This window comes from Panulirus ornatus, chromosome 10 (genome assembly GCF_036320965.1).
Source record: "Panulirus ornatus isolate Po-2019 chromosome 10, ASM3632096v1, whole genome shotgun sequence".
NCBI lineage: Eukaryota > Metazoa > Arthropoda > Malacostraca > Decapoda > Palinuridae > Panulirus > Panulirus ornatus.
Window position 1 is genome coordinate 34,670,653 of NC_092233.1, and position 15,535 is coordinate 34,686,187.

Genomic DNA, 15,535 nt, shown 5'->3' on the forward strand with positions numbered 1-15,535 from the left:
TTTCTAAGTATTTCTCACATACATTCTTCAAAGCAAACACCTGATCCACACATCCTCTACAGATTTGAATTACATCATATCTAAACTCGAACCATATCATGACTCCATTTCAAGAACATATCATTTAGTATGTAGGTCCAGAGTAGATTATGCATGTTCAGTATATGCATCACCATCTCCAAACCACTTCAAAATTCTTGAATCCTGATCATAATGCAGGTATGTATTCATTTTTGTAGTTTCAAAAAACTAAGCCCTCTGCACTTTCCTTGCTCTTGTTCATGTAGATACTGTGCATTTTCCTGGTAGAAAATTAGTTGATATTTACCAAATTCATATATGATACATATCAGACCAGTTACAATGTTCTTGGAGTGATCTGGCTTAGCATGATAGGATATAGTCATGGCCAGAAAGTGGCAGATTATTTTATTTTTCATGAAACTCTCTACATTAGTATAATCACTTGCATGATCAAATTTTTTTTCCATTGTACATATTACCTTGTTATATAAATTTAAGAATTTGCATATAATCAAATAGAAAAGTAATTCTAAAGTACTGTCTAACAAGTTTATAAAGAATTCATAAAATTTGCATATCTCTTCCATGTGCAATAAGTTCTTTCCTACTTTAAAACTGCCTCTCCATAACTATTTACTGTAATTCTATCCATCTGTCTGTCATCATTACCTCCATATCCATTTACAAGGGGTGGATCAAATGCACTTTATGGCAGAATTTGTTTTGCAAAACTGGAATTCCCAAACACAGGCTGGAAAAGGGCAGGGTGACCTTATTCCCTGGAGTAGACCTAAAACCTCACAAAATAAGGAATTCCTTACTTTTTTCATGTTACTCTTACTTAGGGGCTACTCTAGTTCGATCAATATATTATCAGTTTTAGTCTATGTACAGCTGAGTCAAGTTGGTATATGTTTACCGTTTGCATAACAGCCATGTACAAGATTTGACTATCTGCACTTTTTCACAGTATATTCTGTAGAAGCACACATCAAGTTAAACTGCCTACACAATTACAAATACCCAGGCAGGTGTCACAGATTCCTAACTCTTTATATGTTACCAGCAGATGTCAGCCAATCAGAACTTGCCTTGAACATTTAAGGTTATTGTTATATGATCTATGCATTTTACCACTCTTACAATGATTTAAGACAAAGGTGTGTGATGGTCGAACAGATGGGAGGCTGAGTGGCCTGAGATAACTGGGTACACCTTGTAACAGAAAATGATCCTGGGTCAGGGCCAAGGAAAACTGAAAAAAATGTAATAGATAGTATTATGCAGTACATGGCTATCTTTAGCATAATGCCATATCTATTCTCTGCTTGAACGTGAAAAAAAGTGAAATAAACATATATATATATATATATATATATATATATATATATATATATATATATATATATATATATATGTATATATATATATATATATATATATATATATATATATATATATATATATATATATATATATATATATATATCTTTCTTTTATTCATACTATTCGCCATTTCCCGCATTAGCGAGGTAGCGTTAAGAACAGAGGACTGGGCCTTTGAGGGAACATCCTCACATGGCCCCCTTCTCTGTTCCTTCTTTTGGAAAATAAAAAAAAAAAAATGAGAGGGGAGGACTTCCAGCCCCCCCGCTCCCTTCCCTTTTAGTCGCCTTCTACGACACGCAGGGAATACATGGGAAGTATTCTTTCTCCCCTATCCCCAGGGATATATATATATATTTTTTTCTTGCTTTGTCGCTGTCTCCCGCGTTTGCGAGGTAGCGCAAGGAAACAGACGAAAGAAATGGCCCAACCCACCCCCATACACATGTATATACATACGTCCACACACGCAAATATACATACCTACACAGCTTTCCATGGTTTACCCCAGACGCTTCACATGCCCTGATTCAACCCACTGACAGCACATCAATCCCCGGTATACCACATCGATCCAATTCACTCTATTCCTTGCCCTCCTTTCACCCTCCTGCATGTTCAGGCCCCGATCACACAAAATCTTTTTCACTCCATCTTTCCACCTCCAATTTGGTCTCCCACTTCTCGTTCCTCCACCTCCGACACATATATCCTCTTGGTCAATCTTTCCTCACTCATTCTCTCCATGTGCCCAAACCATTTCAAAACACCCTCTTCTGCTCTCTCAACCACGCTCTTTTTATTTCCACACATCTCTCTTACCCTTACATTACTTACTCGATCAAACCACCTCACACCACACATTGTCCTCAAACATCTCATTTCCAGCACATCCATCCTCCTGCGCACAACTCTATCCATAGCCCACGCCTCGCAACCATACAACATTGTTGGAACCACTATTCCTTCAAACATACCCATTTTTGCTTTCCGAGATAATGTTCTCGACTTACACACATTCTTTAAGGCTCCCAGGATTTTCGCCCCCTCCCCCACCCTATGATCCACTTCTGCTTCCATGGTTCCATCCGCTCCCAGATATCTAAAACACTTTACTTCCTCCAGTTTTTCTCCATTCAAACTTACCTCCCAATTGACTTGACCCTCAACCCTACTGTACCTAATAACCTTGCTCTTATTCACATTTACTCTTAACTTTCTTCTTTCACACACTTTACCAAACTCAGTCACCAGCTTCTGCAGTTTCTCACATGAATCAGCCACCAGCGCTGTATCATCAGTGAACAACAACTGACTCACTTCCCAAGCTCTCTCATCCCCAACAGACTTCATACTTGCCCCCTCTTTCCAAAACTCTTGCATTCACCTCCCTAACAACCCCATCCATAAACAAATTAAACAACCATGGAGACATCACACACCCCTGCCGCAAACCTACATTCACTGAGAACCAATCACTTTCCTCTCCTCCTACACGTACACATGCCTTACATCCTCGATAAAAACTTTTCACTGCTTCTAACAACTTGCCTCCCACACCATATATTCTTAATACCTTCCACAGAGCATCTCTATCAACTCGTATCATATGCCTTCTCCAGATCCATAAATGCTACATACAAATCCATTTGCTTTTCTAAGTATTTCTCACATACATTCTTCAAAGCAAACACCTGATCCACACATCCTCTACCACTTCTGAAACCACACTGCTCTTCCCCAATCTGATGCTCTGTACATGCCTTCACCCTCTCAATCAATACCCTCCCACATAATTTACCAGGAATACTCAACAAACTTATACCTCTGAAATTTGAGCACTCACTCTTATCCCCTTTGCCTTTGTACAATGGCACTATGCACGCATTCCGCCAATCCTCAGGCACCTCACCATGAGTCATACATACATTAAATAACCTTGCCAACCAGTCAGTAATACAGTCACCCCCTTTTTTAATAAATTCCACTGCAATACCATCCAAACCTGCTGCCTTGCCGGCTTTCATCTTCCGCAAAGCTTTTACTACCTCTTCTCTGTTTACCAAATCATTTTCCCTAACCCTCTCACTTTGCACACCACCTCGACCAAAACACCCTATATCTGCCACTCTATCATCAAACACATTCAACAAACCTTCAAAATACTCACTCCATCTCCTTCTCACATCACCACTACTTGTTATCACCTCCCCATTTGCGCCCTTCACTGAAGTTCCCATTTGCTCCCCTGTCTTATGCACTTTATTTACCTCCTTCCAGAACATCTTTTTATTCTCCCTAAAATTTAATGATACTCTCTCATCCCAACTCTCATATGCCCTCTTTTTCACCTCTTGCACCTTTCTCTTGACCTCCTGTCTCTTTCTTTTATACATCTCCCACTCAATTGCATTTTTCCCTGCAAAAATCGTCCAAATGCCTCTCTCTTCTCTTTCATTAATATGAAAGAAAAAAAAAAAAAAAAATATATATATATATATATATATATATATATATATATATATATATATATATATATACATATATTTTCTTTTTTTTGCTTTGTCGCTGTCTCCCGAGTTTGCGAGGTAGCGCAAGGAAACAGACGAAAGAAAATTGCCCAACCCACCCCCATACACATGTATATACATACGTCCACACACGCAAATATACATACCTACACAGCTTTCCATGGTTTACCCTAAACGCTTCACATGCCTTGATTCAATCCACTGACAGCACGTCAACCCTGGTATACCACATCGCTCCAATTTACTCTATTCCTTGCCCTCCTTTCACCCTCCTGCATGTTCAGGCCCCGATCACACAAAATCTTTTTCACTCCATCTTTCCACCTCCAATTTGGTCTCCCTCTTCTCCTCGTTCCCTCCACCTCTGACACATATATCCTCTTGGTCAATCTCTCCTCACTCATTCTCTCCATGTGCCCAAACCATTTCAAAACACCCTCTTCTGCTCTCTCAACCACGCTCTTTTTATTTCCACACATCTCTCTTACCCTTACGTTACTCACTCGATCAAACCACCTCACACCACACATTGTCCTCAAACATCTCATTTCCAGCACATCCATCCTCCTGCGCACAACTCTATCCATAGCCCACGCCTCGCAACCATACAACATTGTTGGAACCACTATTCCTTCAAACATACCCATTTTTGCTTTCCGAGATAATGTTCTCGACTTCCACACATTCTTCAAGGCTCCCAGAATTTTCGCCCCCTCCCCCACCCTATGATCCACTTCCGCTTCCATGGTTCCATCCGCTGCCAGATCCACTCCCAGATATCTAAAACACTTCACTTCCTCCAGTTTTTCTCCATTCAAACTCACCTCCCAATTGACTTGACCCTCAACCGTACTGTACCTAATAACCTTGCTCTTATTCATTTACTCTTAACTTTCTTCTTTCTCACACTTTACCAAACTCAGTCACCAGCTTCTGCAGTTTCTCACATGAATCAGCCACCAGCGCTGTATCATCAGCGAACAGCAACTGACTCACTTCCCAAGCTCTCTCATCCCCAACAGACTTCATACTTGCCCCTGGGGATAGGGGAGAAAGAATACTTCCCACGTATTCCCTGCGTGTCGTAGAAGGCGACTAAAACGGGAGGAAGGGGGGGGCTGGAAATCCTCCCCTCGTTTTTATATATATATATATATATATATATATATATATATATATATATATATATATATATATATATATATATATATATATATATTTTTTTTTTTTCAAACTATTCGCCATTTCCCGCGTTAGCGAGGTAGCGTTAAGAACAGAGAACTGGGCCTTTCAGGGAATATCCTCACCTGGCCCCCTTCTCTGTTCCCTCTTTTGGAAAATTAAAAAAAAATAGAGGGGAGGATTTCCAGTTCCCCGGTCCCTCCCCTTTTAGTCGCCTTCTATGACACACAGGGAATACGTGCGAAGTATTCTTTCTCCCCTATCCCCAGGAAAAATATATATATATATATATATATATATATATATATATATATATATATATATATATATATATATATATATATAAATTTTAGGGAGAATAAAAAGATGTTCTGGAAGGAGGTAAATAGGGTGCGTAAGACAAGGGAGCAAATGGGAACTTCAGTGAAGGGCGTAAATGGGGAGGTGATAACAAGTAGTGGTGATGTGAGAAGGAGATGGAATGAGTATTTTGAAGGTTTGTTGAATGTGTCTGATGACAGAGTGGCAGATATAGGGTGTTTGGGTCGAGGTGGTGTGCAAAGTGAGAGGGTTAGGGAAAATGATTTGGTAAACAGAGAAGAGGTAGTAAAAGCTTTGCGGAAGATGAAAGCCGGCAAGGCAGCAGGTTTGGATGGTATTGCAGTGGAATTTATTAAAAAAGGGGGTGACTGTATTGTTGACTGGTTGGTAAGGTTATTTAATGTATGTATGACTCATGGTGAGGTGCCTGAGGATTGGCGGAATGCGTGCATAGTGCCATTGTACAAAGGCAAAGGGGATAAGAGTGAGTGCTCAAATTACAGAGGTATAAGTTTGTTGAGTATTCCTGGTAAATTATATGGGAGGGTATTGATTGAGAGGGTGAAGGCATGTACAGAGCATCAGATTGGGGACGAGCAGTGTGGTTTCAGAAGTGGTAGAGGATGTGTGGATCAGGTGTTTGCTTTGAAGAATGTATGTGAGAAATACTTAGAAAAGCAAATGGATTTGTATGTAGCATTTATGGATCTGGAGAAGGCATATGATAGAGTTGATAGAGATGCTCTGTGGAAGGTATTAAGAATATATGGTGTGGGAGGCAAGTTGTTAGAAGCAGTGAAAAGTTTTTATCGAGGATGTAAGGCATGTGTACGTGTAGGAAGAGAGGAAAGTGATTGGTTCTCAGTGAATGTAGGTTTGCGGCAGGGGTGTGTGATGTCTCCATGGTTGTTTAATTTGTTTATGGATGGGGTTGTTAGGGAGGTAAATGCAAGAGTCTTGGAAAGAGGGGCAAGTATGAAGTCCGTTGGGGATGAGAGAGCTTGGGAAGTGAGTCAGTTGTTGTTCGCTGATGATACAGCGCTAGTGGCGGATTCATGTGAGAAACTGCAGAAGCTGGTGACGGAGTTTGGTAAAGTGTGTGGAAGAAGAAAGTTAAGAGTAAATGTGAATAAGAGCAAGGTTATTAGGTACAGTAGGGTTGAGGGTCAAGTCAATTGGGAGGTGAGTTTGAATGGAGAAAAACTGGAGGAAGTGAAGTGTTTTAGATATCTGGGAGTGGATCTGTCAGCGGATGGAACCATGGAAGCGGAAGTGGATCATAGGGTGGGGGAGGGGGCGAAAATTTTGGGAGCCTTGAAAAATGTGTGGAAGTCGAGAACATTATCCCGAAAAGCAAAAATGGGTATGTTTGAAGGAATAGTGGTTCCAACAATGTTGTATGGTTGCGAGGCGTGGGCTATGGATAGAGTTGTTCGCAGGAGGATGGATGTGCTGGAAATGAGATGTTTGAGGACAATGTGTGGTGTGAGGTGGTTTGATCGAGTAAGTAACGTAAGGGTAAGAGAGATGTGTGGAAATAAAAAGAGCGTGGTTGAGAGAGCAGAAGAGGGTGTTTTGAAATGGTTTGGGCACATGGAGAGAATGAGTGAGGAAAGATTGACCAAGAGGATATATGTGTCGGAGGTGGAGGGAACGAGGAGAAGAGGGAGACCAAATTGGAGGTGGAAAGATGGAGTGAAAAGGATTTTGTGTGATTGGGGCCTGAACATGCAGGAGGGTGAAAGGAGGGCAAGGAATAGAGTGAATTGGAGCGATGTGGTATACAGGGGTTGACGTGCTGTCAGTGGATTGAATCAGGGCATGTGAAGCGTCCGGGGTAAACCATGGAAGCTGTGTAGGTATGTATATTTGCGTGTGTGGACGTGTGTATGTACATGTGTATGGGGGGGGGGTTGGGCCATTTCTTTCGTCTGTTTCCTTGCGCTACCTCGCAAACACGGGAGACAGCGACGAGGTAAAAAAAAAAAAAAAAAAAAAAATATATATATATATATATATTTTCTTAAAACAATTCGCCATTTCCCGCGTTAGCGAGGTAGCGTTAAGAACAGAGGACTGGGCCTTTGTGGAATATCCTCACCTGACCCCCCTCTGTTCCTTCTTTTGGGGAAAAAAAAAAAAAAAAAAAAGCGGAGGATTTCCAGCTTCCCGCTCCCTCCCCTTTTAGTCGCCTTCTACGACACAGGGAATATGTGGGAAGTATTCTTAATCCCCTATTCCCAGGGATATATATATATTATATATATATATATATATATATATATATATATATATATATATATATATATATATATATATATATATATATATATATATATATATATCTTTTTTTTCTTTTAAACTATTCGCCATTTCCCGCGCTAGCGAGGTAGCGTTAAGAACAGAGGGCTGGGCCTTTTTTGGAATATCCTCACCTGGCCCCCTCTGTTCCTTCTTTTGGAAAATAATAATAATAAAAAAAAAGGAAACAGATGAAAGAAATGGCCCAACCCACCCCCATACACATGTATATACATATGTCCCCACACGCAACCATACATACCTACACAGCTTTCCATTGTTTACGCCAGACGCTTCACATGCCCTGATTCAATCCACTGACAGCACTTCAACCCCGGTATACCACATCGATCCAATTCACTCTATTACTTGCCCACCTTTCACCCTCCTGCATGTTCAGGCCCCGATCACTCAAAATCTTTTTCACTCCATCTTTCCACCTCCAATTTGGTCTCCCACTTCTCGTTCCCTCCACCTCCGACACATATATCCTCTTGGTCAATCTTTCCTCACTCATTCTCTCCATGTGTCCAAACCATTTCAAAACACCCTCTTCTACTCTCTCAACCACGCTCTTTTTATTTCCACACGTCTCTCTTACCCTTACATTACTTACTCGATCAAACCACCTCACACCACACATCGTCCTCAAACATCTCATTTCCAGCACATCCACCCTCCTGCGCACAACTCAGGGCATGGGTGTGTGATGTCTCCATGGTTGCTCAACCTGTCCATGGATGGGGCTGCTAGGGAGGTGAATGCAAGAGTCCTGGAAAGAGGGGCAAGCATGAAGCCTGTTGTGGATGAGAGAGCTTGGGAAGTGAGCCAGCTGTTGCTCGCCGATGACACAGCGCCGGTGGCCGACTCATGTGAGAAACTGCAGAAGCTGGTGACTGAGCTCGGTAAAGTGTGTGAAAGAAGAAAGCCAAGATTAAATGTTAACAAGAGCAAGGGTATTAGGCACAGCAGGGCCGAGGGTCAAGTCACCTGGGAGGCAAGTTTGAATGGAGAAAAACTGGAGGAAGCAAAGTGTTTTAGACATCTGGGAGTGGATCTGGCAGCGGATGGAACCACAGAAGCGGAAGTGGATCACAGGGTGGGGGAGGGGGCGAAAATCCTGGGAGCCCCGAAGAATGTGTGGAAGTCGAGAACATTATCTCAGAAAGCAAAAATGGGCACGTTTGAAGGAATAGTGGCCTCGCAAACGCGGGAGACAGCGACAAAGCAAAAAAAAAAAAAATATATATATATATATATATATATATAATATTTTTCATTTTTTATTATACTTTGTCGCTGTCTCCCGCGTTTGCGAGGTAGCGCAAGGAAACAGACGAAAGAAATGGCCCAACCCCCCCCCATACACATGTATATACATACGTCCACACACGCAAATATACATACCTACACAGCTTTCCATTGTTTACCCCAGACGCTTCACATGCCTTGATTCAATCCACTGACAGCACGTCAACCCCGGTATACCACATCGCTCCAATTCACTCTATTCCTTGCCCTCCTTTCACCCTCCTGCATGTTCAGGCCCCGATCACACAAAATCTTTTTCACTCCATCTTTCCACCTCCAATTTGGTCTCCCTCTTCTCCTCTTTCCCTCCACCTCCGACACATATATCCTCTTGGTCAATCTTTCCTCACTCATTCTCTCCATGTGCCCAAACCACTTCAAAACACCCTCTTCTGCTCTCTCAACCACGCTCTTTTTATTTCCACACATCTCTCTTACCCTTACGTTACTCACTCGATCAAACCACCTCACACCACACATTGTCCTCAAACATCTCATTTCCAGCACATCCATCCTCCTGCGCACAACTCTATCCATAGCCCACGCCTCACAACCATACAACATTGTTGGAACCACTATTCCTTCAAACATACCCATTTTTGCTGTCCGAGATAATGTTCTCGACTTCCACACATTCTTCAAGGCCCCCAGAATTTTCGCCCCCTCCCCCACCCTATGATCCACTTCCGCTTCCATGGTTCCATCCGCTGACAGATCCACTCCCAGATATCTAAAACACTTCACTTCCTCCAGTTTTTCTCCATTCAAACTCACCTCCCAATTGACTTGACCCTCAACCCTACTGTACCTAATAACCTTGCTCTTATTCACATTTACTCTTAACTTTCTTCTTCCACACACTTTACCAAACTCAGTCACCAGCTTCTGCAGTTTCTCACATGAATCAGCCACCAGCGCTGTATCATCAGCGAACAACAACTGACTCACTTCCCAAGCTCTCTCATCCCCAACAGACTTCATACTTGCCCCTCTTTCCAAAACTCTTGCATTTACCTCCCTAACAACCCCATCCATAAACAAATTAAACAACCATGGAGACATCACAGACCCCTGCCGCAAACCTACATTCACTGAGAACCAATCACTTTCCTCTCTTCCTACACGTACACATGCCTTACATCCTCGATAAAAACTTTTCACTGCTTCTAACAACTTTCCTCCCACACCATATATTCTTAATACCTTCCACAGAGCATCTCTATCAACTCTATCATATGCCTTCTCCAGATCCATAAATGCTACATACAAATCCATTTGCTTTTCTAAGTATTTCTCACATATATTCTTCGAAGCAAACACCTGATCCACACATCCTCTACCACTTCTGAAACCACACTGCTCTTCCCCAATATATATATATATATATATATATATATATATATATATATATATATATATATATATATATATATATGTCTGTGTGTATATATATGTATACGTTGAGATGTATATGTGCATACGTGGATGTGTATGTATATACATGTGTATGTGGGTGGGTTGGGCCATTTTTTCATCTGTTTCCTTGTGCTACCTCGCTAACATGGGAGACAGCGACAAAGTATAATACATATATTTACATAATTTATCATTAATTTTGCTTTGTCGCAGTCTCCTGCGTTAGCGAGGTAGCGCAAGGAAACATACGAAAGAATGGCCCAACCCACCCACATACACATGTATATACATACATGTCCACACATGCAAATATACATACCTATACATCTCAACGTATACATATATATATACACACAGAGACATATACATATATACACATGTACATAATTCATACTGTCTGCCTTCATTCATTCCCATCGCCACCCTGCCACACATGAAATAACAACCCCCTCCCCCCTCATGTGTGCAAGGTAGCGCTAGGAAAAGACAAACAAAGGCCACATTCATTCACACTCAGTCTCTAGCTGTCATGTAATAATGCACCGAAACCACAGCTCCCTTTCCACATCCAGGCCCCATAGAACTTTCCATGGTTTACCCCAGACACTTCACGTGCCCTGGTTCAATCCACCGACAGCACGTCGACCCCGGTATACCACAGTGTTCCAATTCACTCTATTCCTTGCATGCCTTTCACCCTCCTGCATGTTCAGGCCCCGATCACTCAAAATCTTTTTCACTCCATCTTTACACCTCCAATTTGGTGTCCCACTTCTCCTCATTCCCTCCACCTCTGACACATATAACCTCTTGGTCAATCTTTCCTCACTCATTCTCTCCATGTGACCACACCCTTTCAAAACACTTTCTACAGCTCTCTCAACCACACTCTTTTTATTACCACACATCTCTCTTACCCTATTATAATTTACTCGATCAAACCACCTCACACCACATATTGTCCTCAAACATCTCATTTCCAGCACATCCATCCTCCTCCGCACAACTCTATCTATAGCCCACGCCTCGAAACCATATAACATTGTTGGAACCACTATTCCTTCAAACATACCCATTTTTGCTTTCTGAGATAATGTTCTCGACTTCCACACATTCTTTAACGCTCCCAGAACTTTCACCCCCTCCCTCACCCTATGATTTACTTCTCCTTCCATGATTCCATATGCTGCCAAATCCACTCCCAGATATCTAAAACACTTCACGTCCTACAGTTTTTTTCATTCAAACTTACCTCCCAATTGACTTGTCCCTCAACCCTACTGTACCTAATAACCTTGCTCAAACTCAGTCACCAGCTTCTGCAGTTTCTCACATGAATCAGCCACCAGAGGCTTATCATCAGCGAACAACAACTGACTCACTTTCCAAGCTCTCTCATCCACAACAGACTGAATACTTGCCCCTCATTCCAAAACTCTTGCATTCACCTCCCTAACAACCTCACCCATAAACAAATTAAACAACAATGGAGACATCATACACCCCTGCCGCAAACCACCTACATTCACTGAGAACCATTCACTCTCCTCTCTTCCTACACGTACACATGCCTTACATCCTCGATAGAAACTTTTCACTGCTTCTAACAACTTCCCTGCCACACCATATATTCTTAATACCTTCCACAGAGCATCTCTATCAACTCTATCATATGCCTTCTTCAGATCCATAAATGCTACATACAAATCCATTTGCTTTTCTACGTATTTCTCACATACATTCTTCAAAGCAAACACCTGAGCCACACATCCTCTACCACTTCTGAAACCACACTGCTCTTCCCCAATCAGATGCTCTGTACACGCCTTCACCCTCTCAATCAATACCCTCCCATATAATTTACCAGGAATACTCAACAAACTTATACCTCTGCAATTTGAGCACTCACTTTTATCTCCTTTGCCTTTGTACACTAGCACTATGCAAGCATTCCGCCAATCCTCAGGCACCTCACCATGAGTCATTCATACATTAAATAACCTTACCAACCAGTCAACAATACAGTCACCCCCTTTTTTAATAAATTCCACTGCAATACCATCCAAACCTGCTGCCTTGCCGGCTTTCATCTTCCGTAAAGCTTTTACTACCTCTTCTCTGTTTACCAAATCATTCTCCCTAACCCTCTCACTTTGCACACCACCTAGACCAAAACACCCTACATCTGCGACTCTATCATCAAACACAATTCAACAAACCTTCAAAATACTCACTCCATCTCCTCACATCACCACTACTTGTTATCACCTCCCCATTAGACCTCTTCACTGATGTTCCTATTGATTTCCTTGTCTTACACACATTATCTACCTCCTTCCAAAACATCTTTTTATTCTCCCTAAAATCTAATGATATTCTCTCACCCCAACTCTCATTTGCCCTCTTTTTCACCTCATGCACCTTTCTCTTGACCTCCTGCCTCTTTCTTTTATACATCTCCCAGTCATTCGCATTATTTCCCTGCAAAAATTGTCCAAATGCCTCTCTCTTCTCTTTCACTCATAACCTTACTTCTTCATCCCACCACTCACTACCCTTTCTAATCTGCCCACCTCCCACGCTTCTCATGCCACAAGCATCTTTTGCACAAGCCATCACTTCTTCCCTAAATACATCCCATTCCTCCTCCACTCCCCTTATGTCCTTTGTTCTCACCTTTTTCCATTCTATACTCATTCTCTCCTGGTACTTTCTCATACAAGTCTCCTTCCCAAGCTCACTTACTCTCACCACTCTTTTCAACCCAACATTCTCTCTTCTTTTCTGAAAACCTCTACAAATCTTCACCTTCGCCTCCACAAGATAATGATCAGACATCCCTCCAGTTGCACCTCTCAGCACATTAACATCCAAAAGTCTCTCTTTCACACACCTATCAATTAACCCGTAATGCAATAATGCTCTCTGGCCATCTCTCCTACTTTCATACATATATTTATGTATATCTCTCTTTTAAACCAGGTATTCCCAATCACCAGTCCTTTTTCAGCACACAAATCTATAAGCTCTTCACCATTTCCATTTACAACACTGAACACCCCATGTACACCAATTATTCCCTCAACTTCCACATAACTCACCTTTGCATTCAAATCACCCATCACTATAACCCAGTCTCGTGCATCAAAACTACTAACACACTCACTCAGCTCCTCCCAAAACACTTGCCTCTCATGATCTTTCTTCTCATGCCCAGGTGCATATGCACGAATAATCATCCATCTCTCTCCATCCATTTTCAGTTTTACCCATATCAATCCAGAGTTTACTTTCTTACACTGTATCACATAATCCCACCACTCCTTTTTCAGGAGTAGTGCGACTCCTTCTCTTGCTCTTGTCCTCTCACTAAAACCTGACTTTACTCCCAAGACATTCCCAAACCACTATTCCCCTTTACCCCTGAGCTTCGTTTCACTCAGATCCAAAACATCCAGGTTCCTTTCCTCAAACATACTACCTATCTCTCCTTTTTTCTCAACATCTTTCTTACATCCACACACATTTAGACACCCCAATCTGAGCCTTCGAGGAGGATGAGCACTCCTCACATGACTCCTTCTGTTTACCCTTTTAGAAAGTTAAAATACATTTCTTTATTTATTTATTTTGCTTTGTCACTGTCTCCAACGTTAGTGAGGTAGCGCAAGGAAACAGACAAAGGAATGGCCTAACCCACCCACATACACATGTATATACATGCACATCCACACACGCACATATACATACCTATACATCTCAACGTATACATATATATACACACACAGACACATACATATATACACATGTACATAATTCATACTGTCTGCCTTTATTCATTCCCATCGCCACCCCGCCACACATGAAATTACATCCTCCTCCCCCCGCATGTGCGCAAGGTAGCGCTAGGAAAAGACAACTAAGGCACCATTCGTTCACACTCAGTCTCTAGCTGCCATGTAATAATGCACCGAAACCACAGCTCCCTTTCCACATCCAGACCCCACAGAACTTTCCATGGTTTACCCCAGACACTTCACATACCCTGGTTCAGTCCATTGACAGTACATCGACCCCTGTATACCACATCATTCCAATTCACTCTATTCCTTGCACACCTTTCACCCTCCTGCATGTTCAGGCCCCGATCACTCAAAATCTTTTTCACTCCATCTTTCCACCTCCAATTTGGTCTCCCACTTCTCCTCGTTCCCTCCACCTCTGACACATATATTCTCTTGGGCAATCTTTCCTCACTCATTCTCTCCATGTGACCAAACCATTTCAAAATGCCCTCTTCTGTTCTCTCAACCACACTCTTTTTCTTACCACACATCTCTCTTACCCTATCATTACTTACTTGATCGAACCACCTCACACCACATATTGTCCTCAAACATCTCATTTCCAGCACATCCATCCTCCTCAGCACATCTCTATCTATAGCCCACGCCTCGCAACCATATAACATTGTTGGAACCACTATTCCTTCAAACATACCCATTTTTGCTTTCCGAGATAATGTTCTCAACTTCCACACATTCTTCAAGGCCCCCAGAATTTTCGCCCCCTCCCCCACCCTATGATCCACTTCCGCTTCCATGGTTCCATCCGCTGCCAGATCCACTCCCAGATATCTAAAACACTTCACTTCCTCCAGTTTTTCTCCATTCAAACTCACCTCCCAATTGACTTGACCCTCAACCCTACTGTACCTAATAACCTTGCTCTTATTCACATTTACTCTTAACTTTCTTCTTCCACACACTTTACCAAACTCAGTCACCAGCTTTTGCAGTTTCTCACATGAATCAGCCACCAGCACTGTATCATCAGCGAACAACAACTGACTCACTTCCCAAGCTCTCTCATCCCCAACAGACTTCATACTTGCCCCTCTTTCCAAAACTATATATATATATATATATATTTTTTTTTTATTTTTTTTATTTTCCTTTGTCGCTGTCTCCCGCCTTTGCGAGGTAGCACAAGGAAACAGACGAAAGAAATGGCCCAACCCACCCCCATACACAATGTATATACATACATGTCCACACACGCAA

General features: G+C 41.9%; 1 protein-coding gene across 3 annotated transcripts in view; it reads right to left on the minus strand.

Moving 5' to 3' along the window:
- Nucleotides 1-15,535, minus strand: part of LOC139750898 (uncharacterized) — a 265,619-nt gene that overhangs the window by 120,571 nt on the left and 129,513 nt on the right. For 2 of the 3 annotated variants that reach the window (XM_071665777.1, XM_071665774.1), the window contains one exon: nt 416-1,279. The exons of the other annotated variant lie outside the window; for it this stretch is intronic. In XM_071665777.1, the coding sequence (XP_071521878.1) occupies nt 1,264-1,279 (16 nt within the window). In that variant the 3' untranslated portion in view covers nt 416-1,263. Of the gene's footprint in view, nt 1-415; nt 1,280-15,535 lie in introns of those variants that run through there. 3 annotated transcript variants of the gene reach the window in all.